Source organism: Thunnus albacares, chromosome 7 (assembly GCF_914725855.1).
Source record: "Thunnus albacares chromosome 7, fThuAlb1.1, whole genome shotgun sequence".
NCBI lineage: Eukaryota > Metazoa > Chordata > Actinopteri > Scombriformes > Scombridae > Thunnus > Thunnus albacares.
This window is the reverse complement of record NC_058112.1, coordinates 21,673,775-21,697,213: the sequence shown is the minus strand read 5'-3', so window position 1 is coordinate 21,697,213 and position 23,439 is coordinate 21,673,775. Positions and strand designations below refer to the sequence as shown.

Below are 23,439 nucleotides of genomic sequence, written 5' to 3'. Positions count from 1 at the left end.
ACGGTGGGGGTGTGAACTCCCAGAACTTCCCAGACACACACACACATTCTCTCACAGACATACACACATCTTGTTTCTCACCAGCAGAAACGGGTTCAGTCACACAGCAAGCAAGACAGAAGACAGGCGACTATCCCAGCCAAGTGTTCCCACTTTTTTGAAGAAGAAGACAAAGTAAGTGTTTATCATGTTTACCTCTGTCTAGCTAGTCATAATATAAGATTGAGGTAGAATATGTAAACTTGCTGTTGTAAATTAGCCGCCATCTCCTTTGTCTTTTAGAAAACTTTCTGCCTAAACTGCTAATCCCTGAACAAGCGTTTATGACAAACGTTCTACTAAGTAAACACGTCACGGCAGTTGTAAAGGATAAAGCGACGTCGGTGAGGTTGACGGTTGACGTTAGCGTAAACGTTCGTCTTTTAACTCTATTAACCGAATTGATTTACTGTACGTAGAAGTTGGCGTTAAGCTAGGTAATTGATAAAGTAAAAGTGCCAGGGCTCCCTGAAATAAATAAACCAATTACTTCCTTTAAGCTAACCTTCGCAAAAGTGCCATTATTTCATTTTTATCAAGTTATTATTCAGTGTTAAACACGTGCTAAAAGTTGACGGCACAGTAGCAACCTGCCTGCTGCGGTCACTTTTTAACTTATTTGCCGTTTTGTGCTGTGTTGTTATCTGTTAACGCCTGTGTAACGGCTGGATTATGTTGTCTGGTATTCATGTTATGATTTATGTTTTCCAATATGTAATTCCTGTGCTGTCGGTCTTTAAAGAATTTCGTAAGGAAACCACAAACGGATATTGTCAATAGTTGTACAAATGAGGAACCTCCTGGGTCATGATTCCAGCTAATTATCCCACATAAAGAATATGCTTAGGATGTCAGGATGACTTCCTTTCACTTCAGAGTCTTACCTTTAAAGTGTAGCACTAGCATATTTTATGTTGTGTTGTGTGCTAAAACAACATTTAAATAACCCCCTGTTTTAAAGTGGTATGCTGGTGCTGTTACAAAAGCACTGCATTCTTTAGCAACAGCCTAGTTTTGTGTACAGCTGTCTTCTGTAGTTATTTTATAATATTTTTTTATATAGTTTATTATTATTTTATTTAAAAAAAAATCTGTTAGAGGGTATTCTATGGGACTTATTTTTAATAGAATATATTTTTATAAAAGGTGGCTTGAAACGAAAAAAGTTGTGAGCCTTATGTAGTTATTTCTATGACAAAAGTGCCTAGTTACCCTCCATATCTGAGGCAACATCCTTTTACCACAGTGGTCTTGCTGTCTTCTTGCATTAGGTGTGAGCTTTTTGCAATATTGTGGTTAGCTAGCAGAAATACATATTTCAGAGGCACACCTCATGGGGCAAGCAAAATATATTCTCAACTCTGTTATTGTCTTCTCACCACCCTTTCTCTGTGGTTAAATTATATTTAGTTTGGACTGCAGAAGTGATTAGTGAAGTATCAACTCAACAGCATAATTTTAAATTGCTACAATGTTCATTTGTAAGAGTTTGCTTTTGGGTTAGGCAAAATGATCCATTAGCCACCATCACCATTAAACTGGCCGTTTATTCTGCGGATGCATATATGCACATGATGTTTCTTCAAAAGCTATAGTACAGCACTGTTGGTGGATTGCTTTTAGAGGTTATTAGTGGTATTATCTTTAATATCATGGGTGCTGATTGTTGCAGACACATAAAAACATGTATTTTAGTGATTTAATTCAGCCACAAAAAGTCCAAAAGATTCAGCTTGTTGCAGTTAGCTGATGTATTCACCCTTCTGGTTTATATCATAAAATGGGGCTTGGTTTTGGCTTCTTGTCAGACTAAGCCATTTTGCTTCTGATTACTTGTAGTGTTATTATTTTTTAATGTGAAGACAAAATCAGTAAATCAGTACTATCTAGTAGTACTATGTAGGGCTGGGCAATATGGACAAAATCAAATATCACAATATTTTTGACCAAATACCTTGATAACGACAATATTGTAAGGATGACTATTGGTACTTTCACAAAATATTCACACAATGAGATTTTTGATAAATTAGCATCAGTAGTGTGGATATAATGACTAAAGTGGGCAAATAATTGAACAGCTAATACAGTCTGGTAAGTTCAGAAAATTACATCACTTCGCTGTAATGCAGCCTTTAAAACCAGGAAAAGACACCACTTATGCCATATCATGATATCAATATAATATTGATATATTGCCCAGCTCCACTACTATGTGAAAGCTAGTTGTGGTCTGTTCAGTGTTGTTGTTGCCACTTATTTTAGATGCTTCATAAGGCCCACTGGAGGGTGGTAAATTACCTGGCATTAAACCCCGGTGAGAAATTTCATCCCTTTATGATAGTGTCATAGAATAAATCAGAACTCCCCTCCATCCCAATGATTTTGTTGATACCAATATACTGGTGAAACACCTCAAATGATGAAACCTAGATGAATAAAAGCCATTACAGACAACAACGATAATCAGATAAGAAAGAAAAGATCATTACTGCCAAGCCCTTGTTGTCATGCTTGTTGCTGGGTGCAGTATTACTCACCAAACTGAATGTACACCAAATCTTTCTAGATATAGAGTAGTGGTGATGCTGTTCGCTCTTACTCAAACAACTCACATTGTCAGGTTAGTCACCAAAACACAGCTGTAGATAATGGACTACATAGCAACAATGTAGATAAACTACATTGTTGCAGATGATGGCGTGGTATTAAGGGCTTTAGTACCAGTATGCTGTATGCAGGTCCATGCCAGAGCCATGCCCTCACAGATGTGTAAATGGGTCATATATGAATATAATAGGAGGAGGTGGTAGATGGAGGTTTGGTTGGCACGTCGCCTGACCTTTTTGAGCACAACAGGGCTGTAGTTGATCCATGCTGGGTCCATTACAGGCACATTCAATGCCATCTGCCACTTATGTTGTCTTCATAATCACCTCTGTACCCCATGTTTGTGAACTGGCTCTTTGTACAATAAAAGAACACATCTTTCAGTGCACCCAAAACATTATTTGATAGTGAACAAACTGAATGTGAAACCGTAAAGAGGGAAATTCTAAAGGGTAAAAAGCAGTATGAGGTAACAGAGTTTGGAAAGTTCAGGTGATTCATCTGCAGCCTTTTCGTGGCAAGTAATTTCTATGCATGGTTTTTGCACAATGAGCTCGAGCCTCCTCTAACCCTTTTCCCCTTTCATATTTCTGTCAAACTCCAGTGTCTTCTGATTTCAGAAAAATTGCAAATTCTTGCTGTTATTCATGGTCACAATGAGACTGTTTGACTCTGCTTTGAATTTCCATTACACTTTCCAGTCTTTTTTTTTCACTTTGGAACAGATTTGTCATTCACTTTAAGGGAGTCCAGTGTGATTGGACTTGCTTAGGTTGGTTCAGCAAAAATAGTGCTATAAAACAGCCCCACAGTTTGTCTGCTAAATATGTGAGTTTGCATGGAAGTTCTGCAAAAATGTGAGTTTATTTGTGTTTGGCTTGGCGTTACTGTAAACCTCAATATGGTCAGTTGGCTGCTTTGGAGAGAACTGGGCTGGGCCTGCTAGCCTATTTAAGTTGTTGTTTGAAAAATATAATAAGTAGCATTGAGGCATTGTTAAGGATTGTTTTCAGATGGATGAGACTCATTCAACACAACAATGATAGTCATAACTAAGCCTTTTTTAATCCGCACTTCTGCTCACCATCTAGACATAAAGACCAGCAATCTCCTTTAAGGATTATCTACTTTGCAGGGGTATCTCTTGTGTGGTTTTGGCTTTGTAGGGGGTCCATTTTTGTAAACATGAAATTGTGTTGGTATTAAGGTTATCAAGTATATTTAATGGCCCAGTAAAGGTGGTAATGTTAAAGTCATATTTGCATTTGTTTACTTTAAATAACCAGAGTTCTAGTGATGGTTCTGAATGTATTTGTGTGTTATATCCATCTTACTCATTGATAAATCCAGTTGGGCAGATTAGACTAGAAGAAGAAGAAGAGGAAAAGGAAGAAAAAAAAAGTTTTAATTACCAGTGCTTTAAGGGAATATTTTACTGCATTATTATAACAAAGTGTTACACATAAAAGTGTCAATTTTAATTAGCAGACACAGATAAAAACATTTGACAAGTTAAAAGTGTGATAGCATTTTTAAATTAGTGTTATTCTTTTTTAAAATCCTGTTTCATACTGAAATTAGGCTCTATTTCCTGTGGCTGCTGTGATACTGTTGCATAACGTTTCACTTGTGCACGCTAATCAACTGGGGGGAAGATAAAGTCTAACCGTCAGATGTGACTGAGAGATGAGAGAAACCCTGAAAAGTAAATATGCTGCAAGTTATTTGAGTGTTTTCCCAAAGCAACTCAAAAGTAATTTAACTGGTAATGCAACATATTTGTCTCTGGAGAAAGTGATATTACTGTACTTTTTAGAAGTAATTGCCTCCCATTAAAGGTTAAGTAACTATATATTTAAGAAATTATACACAATAAACTTTAGGTGATGAGTGTTTGCTACCAAAAGTAGTACACTCATAAAAATATAACTAAATACACAATATGACAGACAGAGCCTACAGTTTGGATGTAAAAGAGAAAGCTTGTCATCTGATACACGGGGAGTTGTCTTCAGAGGATATTTTCAGACTCCTCAAATAACCACAATGGCTGGTTATATTTTCAGTGCTTCCAGTGAAGGAAAAAGGTCTGGTTGTGGTAAATATTTTCTTTGGACTTCTGGAGCACAGGCTGAATCATGTTGCCAGAGAGTTTCGTGAAGTGTCCTTACTGTACTGTATGTGTGGTGCTGCTCTGGCCTACAGCTGTTTCTCAAAGGAAAATGTTTCTCACAGAAAAGTCATGGAACTGCAGTCGTATGTGTAGGCCTGTGCTCTCGTGTGTACAACTAAGTGCATCAGAAACCCAAATATAGATGAGTTAGAGGTAAAGTGATGTAAAACAATGCTGATGTCACTGTAACATGCCCAAACTTAAAAGGTCAGACAGCTGCAGTTCTGAGCTCGCTGTGATTCACAACATTATTGTGCGCAATGAGGTTGTATGACATCAGCCAGGCCTGTTGAACTTGACTGGTTATGGTCATAAATCTTGTATATTTGGCTTGAAATGTTTAATAAAGTTGACTGTAAAATTCAATTTTATCACACCAAGCTTGTTGCTGCTAATACATCTCTGCTTGTTTCCGTTTTGCTTGTGATGACCTTAGCATGCGTAATAACATGAGATGTCATGGTCTCCACATAGTCATCATAATCTCACCACTCAACACTGTGTGGTAGTCTTCCCTCCAGTCCACCAGTGACCCAGGTGGTTCCTCTTTTTTGTCAAGAATAAAACTATATTTGTTATCAAATTTGCTCTCGAAAGCATGCAAAATTGTCATAAAAGCTAATATTTTAAGACAACAGGCTAATTACTGTCTTATAAAGATAGGGATTAGAGCAGGTTGGGCTGTTAAAAAACTGAAAATGCACGCGGTGAAAATGAATTAGGCGGATGTTGTTGCTTTGAAGATTAAAGCTGCATTTAGTCAGGAACCCAACTGTGCAGATTTTCCTGTGTCCTTGTTTTGTGGCTCACTCGCTATAAAGTCAAGAGTATCTCAAGGCTAGCTTTTGTTATTGTGTCTTTTCTCCATCTGTGTCTTGTCTTTTTTCTCTTTCTTTTTATCTTTCACACTCACATTATTCTTCAAAATTACCATCTGATGTTCAGTTTAACCAATAAATTCTGTTTACTTCTGTCTTCCAGAAGCGCAGCCATGGGGAAAGGATGCATCACAGTCACCAAGTACTTTCTATTCCTCTTCAATCTCCTCTTCTTTGTAAGTAATGACATTTCTTTGTCACTTCTTGATGGCCATGCTGCAATAACTGCAGACCTATTGCGTGCACTGTCAAAACCCCATCGTATGACTTCACCTTTGTTTGTGGCTTTTGTAGATAAAAAGATAGGTATGCTTCGCTCTTTCAGTTGACACTTGTGACGCATTCTGTGCTTTCAGATGCCTTTCAGCGACAGCTTTTACTTGAATAATCATCAAATAAGACCAGAGATTAGTGGAGACACATAGGGAAATGTCTCTGTGACTCTGCCCGGGGGTAAGACATAACAGAGCACCTCAGCACAGCCACGTCTAAACAACAGCAGATGGTTTCTGTTTGTTGCCATCTCTCTCACACCGGCCACAGCATAAAGTCCAGGGGTTGATAAAACCCCAGACTCCTAAAACTGACTCTGCGAGGATGTCCAGACCTTTCCAATGATTCCACAGCTGTAAACCTGAGACAGACCTTTTGATGTGAACACTCGACTGGTGTCTAATAGGAAGCGTGTGTGTCTATGTCAGTGTTTGTCCATGTGGACAGATTAGACTAGTGGAGACTAGGGGAAGCCAGGAAGTGGTTGGCTAATGATGGCTGCTGGGGAGCTCAACAGTCCCCCTAAATGAACAGCTCTTTACCAGGGCTCTAATTACTGTTGCATGGTTGGGGAGGGGCAGTGGTTCAAGGGGGGAAGCTGGTGAATCAACACAGTCTCTCATCTATGGATTTTGCCCCCACTATGGTGCCCCACCGCTTCTAAACAAGGGCCCTCTTAATTACATAGAAGTTCTGAACTGCATAACCTCATTACAAGGGTAAAAGAGGTAAAGCCGATAATTTTCTGTGGCTTTCAGACGCCAGTGCCAAAATGTTCTGATCTAGAGGTGACAATTGTCTTCTCATTTGTGATTGTCTCCTTATTTAACAAGGCTTACTTTGCTGTTGGGATACTGAAGAATGGGTAGTAAATCCTCTGTGGCTGGTTGGTTGGGTGTTAATTGTGAGAAAAACCAGCAGAGTGGGTTTCTTGATGCTATCCACATCCTTTGTCCCTCTTTACATGGCTGTGAGAGAAAGACACAAGCAGACGGAGAGAAGAGTTGGGATCTGATTAATCCCAGATGTGAAAGACTGAGGAAACAAAAATAAGACACACTAGCACAGACTCTGTTCAATTCTAATACACGATATGGTGTCTGACTCTTTTCTGTTTCACAGATCTTTGGAGCATTGATCATGGGCTTTGGACTGTGGGTTCTCTTCGATAACCAGAGTTTCATTGCTGTTCTACGTAAGTGTTTTAACACCCACACACACACCTGCAGTCCTGCTGTCACGTTCTTAAGTGATAAAACTCAGCAAACATTCAGCACTTTTGACCAATGTCAGTTGAGCTAGTCCGAGCACAGTAGAAGGGGAAATACAGATTGGAGAATGTGCTTGTCAAATCCTAAAACCCTTAGCCTACTCAGCGCAGTTTATGTGGATTTTATCCCATAGGACTCATTCCCAAGGAACCACAAAGGGATGTTCACACCAAACCAAAAAAAAGTGACTCATAAATGAAACTTCATGACTTCCTCAACCACTGAAAAGTCGCCCTGTAGACATACAGACACATCTGTGGAGAATAGGGGGGAGTAGGTTAGTCAGGGGAGGTGTCAGGCTCACGATTATCAAGGCGTTTCAAGTCGTTTCATCTTATGTTGGAAAATAGCAGCTTCTTTCCCTCGCAGTTTCCACAAAGTTGTACTTTGAACCTGCCTGTTCTCTCAGTCCCCCAGATGGCAGAGGTGCACAGATAGAATCTCCCACCCTCACAGATGTTGACACAGATCTATTTGCAGACACTGCACAGTGAGAGAGAAACTAAGGCTCCAAATGGAATGCTGTAAGAGGCAAAATTATCAGCTCTGTCATAAACAACAATGTGTCTTACTTTTGTTATCTATTGTGAAGACGCTAAAGAAAGCATAATGAAACTCAGTTCCTGCTTTGCCTGAAAGAACAGGGAACCGTGGATGGAAACTCTTAGCTACCATAAATCTCTTTATAAATGCTTTCAGTGTATTCATCCCAGATGCAGCATTGCCCGAGAGCGGCAGCAAAGTTTTCTCCCAACACCAGTCTGTAAAGAAGAATCCTTCAATTTATTATCTGGCAATTTAACACGTGTTGGAAATCAAATACAGAATTTATTTCAGTGAGACACAGAGAGATGCATGTATGACGTCTGTTTTAAAGCCAGGTCTGATGATGCGCATTAAGCCAGTCAGATCAGCCTCAGATGTGGTTATAACATGCATCACTTTGCCAGTCTGACTATGGGATTAACTGCTATTACACTGACTTTTTTAGCCTCTGTTTGCACTCTACAACTAAGGCCCATCTCTTAGGGCTGAGCGGAGCTGGAGAAATCTATATTTAGGCTCAAAGTTTGTGCTGCTTTGACTAATGAATTTTTAAGAGGCTGACGTTTTGACGAACCTGAACTGACCTTGTGTCCTTAACCAGTCAGACTTGAGTCTTGTCTTCCTCTTGCTCATATTTCTGCTCTCGAGGTCACCGCCCTGAGAAGAATCACTACAAGGTCATTATTGAGCTGAGTTTGCTTATCTGCAGAGTGTAAAAGGCAGTACACTATCTATCATCCCTGCCGACCCCAGTACTATTGTTATGATAATCCAGCTGTTCCTCCAGAGATAGCTGAGATCCCGCTTCACTGATACCCTGAGGATATCCCTTCCTATGTGGGGCTCGATGACCTCTCCTCTGCTGTATTCAGCTCAACCTCAGCTCCTCCCTGGATCCCTGGAACTTCAGTGGAAATGTCTTGCCACTCCATAGAGGATCAAAAACCAAAGCTGCAGGCAGCTCTGTTTATTGACTCTTTGTGTTCCCCTCAGAAGTTGTACCATTGCCTGACCATAAACAGGATCTCTGTGTTTTCAGTTTCCATTCTTTATGAGTTATATTAATAGAGGCCTCTGCAGCTGTCCCAATGACTTCAGGCGGGGGAACTTTGAGAATATTTTGGTTTCGGGCCCCCCTGTTTTCCAGTTAAAAGGGCATCTCCCCCTCAATGTTCACTCCTCTGTATCTACATCGCACTGTTAATAGTTTACCTCAGCGAAATGATGTCTTGAGTGTATCTTGATGGTGCTTGCCAAAACACAGCTTGCCTTATGTTTAAACAAAAGTCAGCCTTGGAGAGAAGGTCTATGAGCAGAGCCGGAGAGTGTGCCAAAGCACAGTTCATTCGCAGATTCATTCTGAAACTTTCCAAAGTCATGAACAGAGGAAAGAGAACTTGGTTGGAAAATGATTTTTCTTTGGACTGCTTCAATGTAGAAATTGAAAGCAAAGCTGATCCACTTATGTTTACATTTTAAATCTGTGCATATTGTCAAGCTGAGTATTCGGTTCTGGTCGTGTTTACAGAAGGACCTACAATACCCAACAGTCCTCCTCCTCCCTCAGCAGCTTTCTTGAAGGGCACCATAATTCTTGTCTCTTTAAATAGAAAGTTCCATGAAAACCACCAGAGGGACTATTTTAAAAGAGACCTACATGGAAACGTGCCATAGTGCATGACAGAACAGTACAGTAACCAGGCGTACACATGCTGACTTCATGAGAATTGTATGTTTTAGGATTAGGAACAGAAGAACACAGATGCTAGCATTACAACAGGAAGCTTGTAAAGTACCTTTTTTTCTGCAACTTTGATAAATCTGGCAGAATGTCTGAGAGGAAACACTATTTGAGTTTTAAAAGAGAATATGTTTGATTTTTTGCAGCTGATGTGACATGATGTGAGAGGAAATAGTCTAAAGAATTAATGTATAACTTGCCAAGAATATTAAAAAACTTTGACTACTTCGACAAAATGTCAGAAGTAGTCACAGTGTAGAACAGTTTTTGAGGTTGCATTAGTGTTGCATGACGTTTCCTCTAACTCCAGGGTGTGTGTTTTTACTGGAACAAGTTTCATCTAAGCATTGGTCTCCAGGGAGACCCACATAAACATCACAATTTTCGTTCCCACAGTTAATAATCATAGCTGATTGGCTTATCATCTGGACTAATAGATAACTGTCGCTAATCATCCCTATTACTGATTCAATGGAACATAAGTTTAGTAAAATAATTCTGCTCCTTTCAGCAAATATTTTGACTAATTACTGTGTTGGAAGTCATAGTATCTAGCAAAAGATCAATCGATGTATCTTGCAAAAGCCAGTTCAGCGATGAAACTTGCGTCACTTCTTTCTCTGTTCTGCCTCTGCTCTAGATATTGATCTTTTATGCAGCTAACTAGAGTCTCAGAGTGTCTTGCACGACTTGCATAACATGATTAGTCTTTGACTAACACCCCTCATGTTCAGTCTAGTTTGAGTAATTTCTTGACTGATGATCTGTCAGTAGTGACTGAGACTTCTGCTTTAAGCAGCTCCCCAAATCCTCCTCTCAAGCTAATTCTTGTTTTTAAGCAACCTAAAGACATCTGTTCCTTTTGCAGACGTTCTGTGTGTATATGGGAGAATGAAATAACATGCTGCTGGATATAGAACATGCAGTACAGTACGCTTGTCTGCCTCCCTTTAAATGCTACCCTGTAGCCACATAAACACTCTACATATGTTGGCCCCGGTACTTTTAGCTTTCAATTATTCTCAAGTCACCACAACATGTGCTGCTCTGGTAACCCATATAGAGTCAGCGATGTACGTACATGCATGTACTCATGTCTCTCGGTGCATTCATGTGTATTTTGTGTCCAGTTGTAAGTAATATTGACAGGAAATAAGTTTATATGAAGTGCATGGTCACTACATATGTACACAATATGATGTACATAAAGTATTTTGTTTTTAACACATGTAGAACAGGGTATCCTGTTGGCCCAAGGGTTATGATTTATACCCTGTAACTGCAATGCCATCAGTTGGATCCCCCGCTGGGGGACAAAGCTAAATGACATACTATTAAATAATTATTTTTTACACAAGAAAACATCTGTAAAACATAATTTTCTGTCTGTCTCTCTACTATCAACTGTCTGTTAAAGGCAAAAATAGATCACTTGTAGAATAACATGTAACTAACTGTTTTACAATGATTAACTTCTACAAGCAACAAATAATTACACTTGAAAGTAAGTGTTTCGTAACTGGAGGTTCAGTTGTATGGCAGTTAAAATAAATAGGTTTTCAGCCTTGATTTAAAAATGTCAATAGTGTGTGGTTTATTCCATCGAATTGGGGCCTGGTAGGAAAATGTTAGGATAGTAACACAGCCTGCATCCTCTGATAATGAGTGTATGTGATGAGATATAAAGGCCGTTGTGGTCTGCACAGTAAGCTGGTGATAAGTGTTTTGTAAATAATGTAGTCTTTCTCTGATTCATGTGTGGACAAATGTTCTTTATGTAGAGTTATACTCTAGTTTGGCTGTTTTTATAGTCTGTGTGATCATTAATTTCTGTAGTCAATGTGCCAGATTGTATACTGTGTATGATGATAGCTGCATAAAGCATGAGCAGCTAATATGAAATGGGAACTACATCTATGAAGAGTTCTAGTGAACTAGCCAAGAGGCAACATTGCATTCAATTCACAAAGCAGTGGTGGAGGAGCTGCCGTGTCTGTCAGCTTCTTCACAAATGGTTGGGAGGGAGGTATCTGATAGCACTGGCTGGTTTGCTTGGCTTGGGAATCTTTAGGAGTTGGAGCAATTTCACAGAGCTCAGATTCTGGCTTCATCTGTAGACCGAGCTCTGACTCTCTGGAGCTCCTCCAGCCCAGATAACACACAGCCACATATTGGCTCCAGTTTATCTCCTCTCCAACCTTCCAATCTTCCATTTCAGTCCCTGCCTCCCTCCTCCTGGATCTCTCTCGTTCTACATACCAAAGAGGGAAATCAATTAATCTTGCCACACATTTACTTGTCTTGGTCCAACTCTCTCCGGTGGCCTATTAAAGGGAACCTATTATGCTCATTTTCAGCTCTATATTTTTATTCTGGGACTCCAATAGAGCAAGTTTGCATGATTCACATTTCAAAAAAATCCGTATTTATCTTATACTGGCCCTTTATACAGCCCTTCAATCAACCCTCTGTCTGAATCATACGTTTACCTCATTATTTGACTCGTGACCACATTTAATGTGAACATTCGACATTTCAATCCAATTCAATTCAGTTTTATTTATATGGCGCCAAATCACAACAAAAGTCATCTCAGGGCACTTTTCACATAGAGTAGGTCTAGACTGTACTCTTTAATTTACAGAGACCCAACAATTCCCCCATGAGCAAGTATTGTAACATTATATATATGACAGAATAGCATAATAGGGATAGTATAATAGGTCCCCTTTAAAATAATCTTTTTGTGGGAGCAAAGAAAAAAACAGAATGTTCTGAAATAAACATAGGTCTGCTGTGCAAAGCATTTTTTGGATTACTGTAACCATCTGTATCAAAATGGTTTTGCATGTGAACGAGGTCTACCTCTGAGCTGAATTTGTTTGGAGGCACACACTGTGGTTAAAGTAGAAAAACAAGAGCAGAGGTCAGGGCATTGCTGCACATGATGCATTGCATTTTTTTGGTTTTTGTTAAAAAGTAGATGAATTTAACTAGAAAACTGAATTTAACATTTACAAAGCTGTTGCTATAGAACTCTTGCAGCAAGTGTTTAGTATATTTGCAGCGATCATGTAAGTTTCAGTGGTACTGTGTGAATTGAACTCTTCCTGTGGTTTTTTGTTTGGTTTTTTTTGTCTATTTTCTCCAGAGGAGTCGTCAGACACGGTGAAAGTGACTTCCTACATCCTTATCGGAGTGGGTTCCTTGTCAATGGCCATGGGCTTCTTTGGCTGCATCGGAGCCATCTACGAAATTCGTTGTTTGCTGGGTCTGGTGAGGAATTACATTCACTTTGAGCTCTAATGCTAACATGCTACAGCTTGGTTTCATTCTCTCAGAGGGTGACAGGTTTAACACCCTTTCCCAGTGAACAAACATAAAAGTCACGTACCACCTGACCACAGTTCAGACATGACCTCTCAGGAAACGTAATGAGACAGAAAATAAAGTTCTCAGAAATGGGGTGGCCTGATGATCTAGGACAGTGGTTCTCAACACCATCTGTCATGCTGATCTTAATTGATTTAAAACTGCATATTACTTTATTTATCTATTAATACTATGAAAGGCTTAAACCTGCAGTGCGGAACTTTTGTTGCCCCCTTCTGGCAGTGAGAGTAATTACACAAACACTGTCGATATGATGCCAACATGATGTATTTTCCCTGGCAAATCTGAGGGGAATCAGTCACTGCTGGTTGAAGTAAAATGCATCACTACCAGTGTAAAGTTGCACCAGACATCAGATTATACAATTCCGGTATACTTTATATAGTTTTACTTTACTTTACAATACAGAGCGATTTACCTGGTGGTGATAGGCTTAATCAGCATTGTGCAAACTTGTCTGGCAAGGGCTTGAATGTAACGGACGTTCATTTATATGTAAAAGTCCTGCATTCAAAGCTTTAAACATTGAAATATTTAATTTGGTTTGGTTAGCTTTGCATTTGTGTTACTACCAATTGGATTGGCAGAAGCCATACATTTCAACATTTTATCCATTACTTTAACTGTTTATCCATTACTATTTCGATCATTTATCCAATAGCTAACTAACTGTTTATCTAAATACTCTTAGCTGTTTTAACCATTTATCCATTACTTTCTACTATTGCAACCAGTTACAGTATTTATCAATTTTTCAACCATTTATCTATTACTTTTAAAAATAATGAATTACTTTTAACTGTTTGTTACTTTTAACAGTAATGGCTAACTGGTTAAAATAGATAGCTGAAAGGAATGGATGTGGTTGAAATATTAGCTAAATTTAGCAAACTATTGCTAGCTAGCTATCCACTCCTTTCAGCTATTTATTTTAACCAGTTAGCCGTGACTTTTAGCTAACTGTTTTTTCTTGCTTCTCTGCCCATTTTTCTCACAATTTTTCACACTTGTGTGTGTTCAGCTGACTCTGTATTGAATCAAATCAGATTTTTTATTTTATCAAATTACATGAGCTACTCTACAATCTTTCCACATACTCTGGCAATTGCACAAGTACCCCCTAGGGTAGAAGTACGTCTGATTGGGAATCATTGATCTAGGGGGTTAAAGTTACTGCCAGGGACCTTTTCTACATGCTTTTCCTCATCTCCTTCTCTCCTCATTTGCTGCCATCTCTACTGTCAAATCTCTAATAAAAAGACATAAAAATGCCCCAAAATAATACTTTAGATTCTCAGTAGTGCAGCTCTCAAATCAAGTATAGTAGTTTCTTCTACTTGTTACTTTAAGTTATTGTACTACTAAAACATAAAAGTTACACTTATTTTTTAGCATGAAACATTTGCATGAATGCACCTGCTTGAGATCTTAAGCATTGCTTAAGAGCACATGATAGATTCCTGCTGACAGTAAGCAGCCCACACATAAGCAGAAATGCTTATGTGTGGGCTGGGGGCTCGCAGCATGTGTGGGTTTACAGAGGGGTGGGGGTGACAGGGATAAGCCAGTGAGATGCAGGGGGTACAACAAGAGTGGGGATGGGTGTGTGAGCTCTACAGCGTTAAACCTGCTAGGGGTTAACTGAAGAACTGCCATGACCTACTTCTCTCAGTGACATTAACCAGCTGGCAGAGGACCCCCCCCATCAGCCACAAACACACACACACCACAAGGTTTCAGAGATTATGCTTAAGACGTGGTATCTCACCACACAGATTAAAGACAATTGAAAATGAAAGGTAAAAATGCCCAGGAGTGTTCTTCTTTGCTGGTTTGTTTTTATTATACACATAATGTGGGCTTTCTAAAAATTTGTTCTATTGCGGGTATGCCATCATTTACAGTGATTTGCTACACTAATGTCAGCCCGTTGAAGAGGTTGTGGATGTAGTTATGACATTTCCAATTATCCCCCACAGTACTTCACCTGTCTCCTGCTCATCCTCATCGCCCAGGTGACTGCTGGAGTTCTCATTTACTTCCAGAGAGATCGGGTAAGACCCCAGCCCTTATATACTGTGTTTTCTTTGTTTTGTTTTTTTATTTCCCTCCCTTCTTTCTTAAATTGTCTTCTTCTCTTCTGTCTTTTTCAGTTTTCTTTCACCCTTTTACACCCACCTCTCATGTCCTCTCCATCCCATTGGTACAGTTGGGGCCTACTAGGTATTTGTGCTTTCCTCCCCATCACAGCTGTGACAAGCTGCGTTTGAGTCTCAGCTAAACCCATTAGAGAGCCCACAGCTTCCTGTGATGAAACACAGCTTCATAGGTCGAGTGGAAAGTGACAGGATGTTGTTTTTTGACCCACGTGACATGAGATGCTGATGGAAAGTGCGTTTGGGCAGGTGAACTGAAGGAGATGTGTGGCAACTGTAGAGGAAGTGGCACGCAGGCTCTTAAACTGGATGTTTCCATTGTAATCTCAGTTCTCCCTTTGTGTAGTTGTGTATCAGAGAGAGAGGGCAAACGAATTCACGGTGAGCAAGTGTTGCTAAAGCTGCTGTCATATGCTGACGTATGTAACTGGTTTGTCTAACATTGGCCTTCAAAGACAGTAATTATCACTCTAGGGACTGAAACCACTTTCTACTGAAGTCTTTGATGACACAGAGCCCCCTACAGGTGGATTCACTAACTCCACAGAGTTGACTCCAAGTTTTTCAGTCTTTTCTCTGAGCCTGTTTTAAAAAAAAAACAAACAAACCAAACTTTCTTCGTCATCAATACACAAGAAAAGTCAGAAAACAAGTCTCAATTCTACTATTCTTATATTTGTTGCCTGATTTTCTATTGTTTTGTCCGCAACTTTTTATGCTGCCGTCTTGGCCAGGTCTACCTCCTCCAACATCAGTGGGACTTACCTGATTAAATAAAAGTTAAACCAAAATTATGCAATAAAATTTTTAATTCAAGATGGGTCAAATCGCATAAACTAACACAGCAACCAAGAAGACATTAGCATTGCTCAGGAGCCTAAGTTAAAAGACAACAACAGAAATAGTACAAATTGATCAAAAAGGACGATAATAGGTGATGCATCTGAAACATGACTAATGAAAGACAACACCACAGAAAAAATAAACAAAAGAGGTGGATTCCAAAAAATGTATCCAGTATTACATAATACATGCAAATTTTGTTCGGGGGTTTCACAGCCCCAGGTGCAAAAGATCTTCTATAACCTGTGGAGCATCAGGCCATCTCTAACCATACACTGTGAAATAGGTGATCATCAAACTGAACTACAGTTTGAACTCTCCTTGTCCTGGTTCTCCTCCTTCTAATTAATCAGCGGTGAAACCAATAATAGAACCAGCCTTAAATAATAGAACCAGTCTTGTTTGTTTGTACAGCGTGTGAAGGGTGTGTTGTGTTTGAACACTCTCCGCTCTTCAGACAGGTTTTTAACTCTGAACATGGCAATCCCTCCCAGCACTTAAAAAGCCTTTCCCTTGATAAACCTCACCCCTGTCGGACTCCGTCGGTTAGGTGGAGGCTGCTGTCACCCTTTCAGCTGTTTTCTCTCCAGCATGTATATATGCACATGTACTGTATATGTGTGTCTCTTGAGCCCTAGATGAGCTCCCTGTGTTTAAGGCTTACCACAGGGCAGGGTGGTGCCCTTTCCCAGAATAGGGTGAGGCTCTCGCTCATCTCTGACAGAGCTCTTAAGATACATAGCTGCCAGCGCTCTGTGGTTTTACACACATAAACACAGAATCATGCTCCTGCTAAGCTGTGCTTGTGCAATGTTTCAGCCCAGCATGGAACTTCACAGGCCAGTACCACCCGTGGTGTAGCCATATGAAACATTAAGTTCAGATGTTGCTAGAAAGTCAGAAAAAAAAAGTCAGTGTGGGTGTGTTTGTTTTCTTTTTTTCAGCACTTTCTCTTTACCCTGCACCAAACATGAATTTGTTTGTGGACAATCTGCTGACTGTTTTAATGGTTTACAGACAAACATGTACACACATATTAACCCATTTGCATTTTGTTGCTTTTCTATTCTCATCTCACTTCTAGTTGAAACATGAGATGTCAAACATCATAAAGGGCATGATAATCAACTACACAGGCCAGAACAGGACGACAGAGCACACCTGGGACTACGTTCAGAAGACGGTGAGTTGACTCTTCAACCTGTACATAACTTAAATAGTAATCACACAAAAGACTTATGTAACCAACAAATTGAATATCCATTTACTTAAGCTAGTTACTAAATGCTGTCAACATTTACAGTGTTATAGTCACGGATGCAATGTGGTCAAGCTGTTATCTGGTGTGACTCTGACACATAGCATGAGTGAATATATTTTTAGAGAGGTGTGAATTCTCAACCCATCAAAATCAGTCAAATGTTCCACTCAGTGTATTATAAAGGGCCAAAATACCGTGTGACTAGCCATGCAGATTGTTTAAGTTTTACGTGCCTAGATTTCAAGTTTTCTGCCTCACACACCAATACAGTGGAGGTGACTGGAATTTTCTTTGTGGTGATCAATGCATTAGAAATTGACATTTAAAAAACTCGATATATAAACATATCTTTACCTCTAAGTAAGTAGTTCTCTTTTATCTTCCTCCTTTCACATCCTTCTCACACCCTTCCTCTCTTTCATATGACCAGATGAAGTGTTGTGGATGGACTGGTCCAGGCAACTGGTCAGAGAACTTGGTGATCAAGAACAGCTCCCAGCACCTCTACTCATGCTCCTGTCGCAACGAATCCCTGCCTGGCATCGAGATCAAGGCCGTGGGCCTGTGTGAGCATCTGTCCGCAGAACCACCTGTCTATGAAACGGTACACAAACCTGATCAAATCTGCAATGATGTTTTTGCACTGAGTTGAATGTAATTTTTGAAAATCATTGTTGTAAATTTACTGCAGCCAACAGCTATTGGTTGTAAGCAACAGTGTACAATTGGTTGTAAAATCCTTCCTTCCTTCAACTGTTCAGCCTCGGTTCATGATTTTTGCAGTCACTCACTCAGACTGCTGTGCAGAGCAGTTGCACTTCAGCCTGCAGTCTGCCTCATTTTGCTGAACCAACCACTTTTCTTAACAGTGGGGACTTTTCTTAGTTCATGCAGGGTTTTTCCTCTGTTGCCAATGTTAGAGATTTGGTTGATAATCAGCTGTGAGTCTTTAATTTTAATTGCCCATGATCATCCTGGATTATTTTCATACATAGACATTCCCTTTGTTTAGATGTTTCTGTTTTTATTCACAGCATCTCTATGTGGTACCACAAAGTTGAACATAACGTATATTTTCACCTTGACGCCATCTGAACATTTCATCTGTGAATGCTAACAGTTCCAAGTCTAGACCGTGGTCAGCGTTATTTGGCGTTACTTCAGCTGGGTGAACAATGCTACAGTACAGCCTGCATTGTTCTGATAGACCTCATACCTTTACTCATTACATAAGTCAGTTCAACTCATGTTGTGTAACTCCGGCTGCCAGCTCAGTGTGGCACTGTGGTCTCACTTAATCAGTGCAGTGAATACCAACAGCTGAGGCACGTTGTTTGTGCTGTGAGATTTGTTCAAACACCAGGAAAGCTCTACTGTGCTGTTGTTTGGTCTGCGTGTTTCAGAAACTTTACTCTCTCTCTCTCTCTACAATGTTTTTTCTCAGCTCAGCTAAGCCTTGTTATTCTTCCCCCTCAGTGACTCAGTCCAAAGCCAACAGTTGTGTTTTGAAAAGGCTCTGCTCATGTCCGGCTGGGATCACGTAGCCATTCATCTCTCCCTCCGCATGTTGGCCTGCAACCCCTCTCTTTCTGTGTCTTTCTTAAACTCATTCTTCCTCTCTTGTTCTCCCCTTCAGGGCTGTGTAACCAGTGTGGAGAAATGGCTCCTGGAAAACTGCGGAGTTATTCTGGGAATCTGTTTTGGTGTGGCAGTCGTGGAGGTATCTATCTCTCTCCCACACTAGTCTTAAAGGAAAGGTTCAGATTTTTTCAAGTCTATTTTAATACGACATTTACATGTCAGTGTACATTGAAAGAGTTACTGGTAGCTGTAATCATTCTTTCTCTCCATACTGGCTGTAAGACATCTCTTCTTATTGGACGATGGGGGACAAAATTCACAATAATTGGAAAACATGGAAAAATGCATTGTCCATTAGGGATGCCACGGTGAGGAAATTTTACCACCGGTTAATAAACTCTGACGAAGCTCGTGTCACAGGTTGCATTGGACATTTTACAAGATATGATATTCGTTGCTGATGCTCAATATCTGTAGAGCGCTTACTTTGATATTTAACGTTAGAATTTTAGTTTAGATCTTCCCCTTACTTACGAGTTAGTGACGGCAGACTTCAGGGTGCTGCTGCTCAGGAACACCAGCAGGTCGTCCTCCGTGTACAGCCAGGCTGTGACGCACACAGACGCGGGGACGAGCCAGAGGAAGACCACCGCTTAGAACCAGAACTGGAGCAACCCGCCTGTCATCCGAAGAGAGAGACACAGCGAGAGTGAGAGAGTTTCTGCTGAAAACAAGCCTAGAGAGCCGGGGAGACATGAGAGTAGCTGCTCGCTAACAGCTACATGTATTTACAACAGAGAGCAGGAGGGAGGACAGACGTCTCACTCCGTTTCTCTGTGCTGTGACTCTGCTGCTGCTGCTGCGGACATTTTCAGTTTATAATTGTGGCGTCGTCTGACTAAGTATTGACAACATGCTTAGTATTTTACAAATTAGAGTATTTTGTACTTGATGAACGTGGGCACTGACATGCGAAAATTAAATAAAATGGAAACTAAATGGCTTTTATTTCTATAAAGAGGGGGGGAAACAAGCAAAATGACAGTAGGGGCGATGGGCAAGTCATGTAATCGATGTAGGTCCGAACACTGTGTAACACCGGTTACATTGACTACCGCGGTAAGCTTGTTGTCCATTTAGTTCAGCTGAATAAACTTCAAGGATTCAGCAGTCTGAGTTAGACAAATCATGTGGGTATCTTCTAAAATTACAAAATGACCTATTTGTGTTTCCCTGGACAGTGTTAACTTGCTAATTCCATACTACATGCTAACTAAATACAATATACACTATATACAAATCTTTATAGTACACATTTTTTGCTGTGACTATACAAGAAGTCAACAAGCTTAACTGCGTTGTACTGACAGGAAATGACAAAATACTTGCACGGTCAGACGTAAAATAAACTTTGACTTTAAAATGCTACTTTCAGTGAAACTTCACAAAGAGAAAGTAAATGAATTTTCCAAAAATGTAGTAGCTACTTTGTTTTCTGAGATGACCCTGGAGCTGTTTCACCAACCATCGACTATTACTTCTAATTTTTTGCAGCTGTGAACAACTCCACCATTTCCTTTGTGCATTTAATTATGGGAGTGGGAGGGAGTTTTTTTTTTCTTTGTAATACTTTATTGTGTAACTTTTCCAGTATGAACACACCACATATTCAAACCCTGCTTAGAATTATAATTTGGAAATGGGACACAGCTGTGGTTCAGGGATACCTGTAGATTTGTTGCTGGGATGAAAAACCAGCAATTAACCCTCCACATGATGTCTGGGATGAAGAACACACCTGATTTGGCTAACTTAGATTAGCTTCAGCTGAATTTAACGGTGCATTTTTGCACAGAATGAGGAGGGTGGATTTAGTTCCCCATCTTTCACAGTGGAGTCATTTTACAAAGGGATTACTTCATGGCCAGTATAGAGAGGAGGAGTAGTGACTACAGCAACCAATTCTTTCAACTCAAGCAGAAAAAATTCAAGTTGATTAGTCGTTAAGTAGAAAATGGACACCTATTTTGTTAATCAAGTAATAGTTCAAGTCTTTTTTTCAAGCAAAAATGCCAATTTTGAGGATTTGCTGCTTTTCTCTGTCTTAAAAGTAAGAAATCTGACAATAAATTTGATATGCTGGGCTCAGCCTGGGCCTTACGAAACTGTGTTTTTTTTTTTTCCTGCCATCTTCTGGCATTTAATAGCGATTACTCAAGTAGTTTGTAATGAGGTTAAGTGTTAATTTCAGCCCTACAGTACTTTCAACATACATGTAATATGTAAGTATTGTTTTAAGACAGACTTGAAATGACTCAATTCTTTGTTTTTATTCTTCGGCATAGATATATGTTTGAGTGAGTGCTTAGCTGGTCAGTTTCAACTCCTGATAACTAATTTGACAACTCTGTTTCCTCCAGCTCCTCGGGATGATCCTCTCCATGTGTCTGTGCAAGAGTGTCGTCCAGGAGGATTATACCAAAGTACCAAAGTACTGAGCTGAAGACAGATCCAGCTTCACACCACACACACACAGATGGATGGACTCTTTCTCTCTCTCTCTCTCTCTCTCTCTCTCCTTGTCTCACACTCTTAACGTACACACACACACAAAATTAAGACAGCTGTCTCTACCATTTGAGCTTCTCCTGCCTTGACAGCTGTGCAAATTTCTCACGCCCCATATGTCCCACACACACACACACACACACACATACAAACACACACCTCTCAATCAAGCTTGACACACTTGTTGGACATAGTTTGCAAGTTAACATAGTTGTCTTATCATTTTTCTGTTGTTTTTTTTTTAAGGAGACAACCATAATGATGTTTAGGTGGTATGTTTGAGTGGAAACCTATGCAAATGTTCATGTATGAAAAGATTCTTTGTGTATTTTTGTTTTCCTTTGCTGACCTCAATGAAGCGCTTAACGTAGTAGTAGAGAGAGCACTTTAGTGACATTTGGTGAGCTGAGAGACGGAGCATCTTCTGACTCCGGGGCAGGGAGATGAGAGGGAGATGGGGAGGGTGTGTGGGTGGGTGCGTAGTAGATGCTTACAACCATAAATCCCACTCTATGATCCTGCAGCTGGTATTTTTGGTGCAGAGGGTGGAGGAGAGGCCCCTGGCTGAGCTAGGGCAGGGCTGCTGTGGTGGAGGTTTTGGCTCCTGTCATCAGCTCCTTGTACACAGCAGCCCTGATATTAGCCTCCGTTTACACCCACCACCACCCACCTCCCCCTCCCGCTATCCATCATAGCATCTCTAAATCACATCTCTGTCTTCCTCTTGGGTGTGTCTGACTGGTAACCAGTAGCTTCCAAAATGACTAGTTCTGCATGAAGTAAGTGTGTGTATGATGTGTTGAGTGAATATTTTATTTCTTTTTTTTTTAGATTCTCATGTCATCTCTGTTTTTTTTTAACTTTTTTTTTTTTTTAGTGTATATACAGTATGTCTTTGGTAGGGGATTATGGCACTTTGGTGCTTGGTCAGCATTTTATATGGGAAAGCAGTCACCCACATGCTCTTGTTTTAAGAGTCCTATTGTTCTTCACTTCCTCTCTATTGTTTATGATGTACAGAATGTGGCTGCCACAGCACCTCGTCAGCACTATTTTGGTCTGAATCAGATTAATTGGACCAGTTAGAGTGAATCTGTCATCACTCTTGAAGTTGTATTTTATTTGTTTTAGCATCTATTCCATAGCCTGAATTTGTGAACAGACGACTGGACATCTTTAAATAAGCTCCTCACACTTGCCTTCACTTGTTTTTTTGCCGTCGTGGCAGAAACTTATAAAAATGGCAGCTGTGTGACCACAATGTATTTTCCCCTCTCTGCATGATTGATTGTTTCCTGAGAAGAAGTTTGCCTTGTTTAAATTATTGGTAACAAGAGTCAAGAGACAAACATTGAAAGCTGCGTATGATTGGCTGTTTCAGAGACCAATATGACCAGAAAATGACTGTTCATGAACTCATGCTGTCTTTGCTAAAGTTGTTCTACAAAAGTATTTAAATGTTGCTTTGAGTTTCCTCATCCCACTTATTATCCACCTCATCATCTCAGTCCTTCCGCTTCATTTCAAACACACTATTATGGCTGAATTTATGGTTAATTTAGTGGATAGCTGGCACTTTAATGTGGTTAGTAGCTTTGTCATACCATCTCACACGAGTCATTTCAAATCATGTTCATCATGCTGCAATAACACAAGACGGAGGAAACTGCCCGTTTTTTAAAAAAAAACAGCTGTGTCTGCCTGAGCTCCAAATTGAAACATTAATTTAACTTAATAAGAGATGAAGACTTTTTGTTGTGTTTTTAAAATGTTTTGTACACTTTTACAAAAAAAGATTTCGTTTAGTAGGAAAATAAATGTCCGTGGACCTTTTAAGCCATGTTTAAAATACAAATTGTGTATTTCTTTTTATTATTGAGAACTATTAATAAACTCAAACCCACCAGAATCCAGTCTACATGTCTTTTCTTTCATCGTATTTGTTAAAAACAAGTTCTAACAGTGGTAAGAGACATGCATACTGAAATTTTGTCAAGCTGGCTACTATTCCAAGTCTGGTGGCGGTCAGTTGTCATACTTAAGGCAACCACAAGATGGCAGTATATACTCAACTGTCATTGGCTTAGGCAAAAATGCATTGGGACA

At 39.9% G+C, this 23,439-nt stretch overlaps 1 protein-coding gene and 1 long non-coding RNA gene across 2 annotated transcripts; one reads left to right on the top strand and one right to left on the bottom strand.

Moving 5' to 3' along the window:
- Window positions 1-29: 29 nt before the first annotated feature.
- cd82b (CD82 molecule b) lies at window positions 30-23,242 on the top strand. The gene is made up of 9 exons (XM_044356991.1): window positions 30-174; window positions 5,804-5,876; window positions 7,096-7,168; window positions 12,683-12,807; window positions 14,904-14,978; window positions 17,008-17,106; window positions 17,615-17,788; window positions 18,821-18,904; window positions 21,186-23,242. Exons 2-9 carry the CDS (start codon window positions 5,814-5,816, stop codon window positions 21,261-21,263), a joined length of 771 nt encoding a protein of 256 aa, XP_044212926.1. The 5' UTR covers window positions 30-174; window positions 5,804-5,813; the 3' UTR covers window positions 21,264-23,242.
- LOC122985953 lies at window positions 15,671-21,179 on the bottom strand. The gene is made up of 2 exons (XR_006404209.1): window positions 19,300-21,179; window positions 15,671-15,845 (listed from the first exon to the last, which is right to left on the bottom strand). It is a non-coding gene; the product is annotated as an uncharacterized LOC122985953 (long non-coding RNA).
- Window positions 23,243-23,439: the final 197 nt, after the last annotated feature.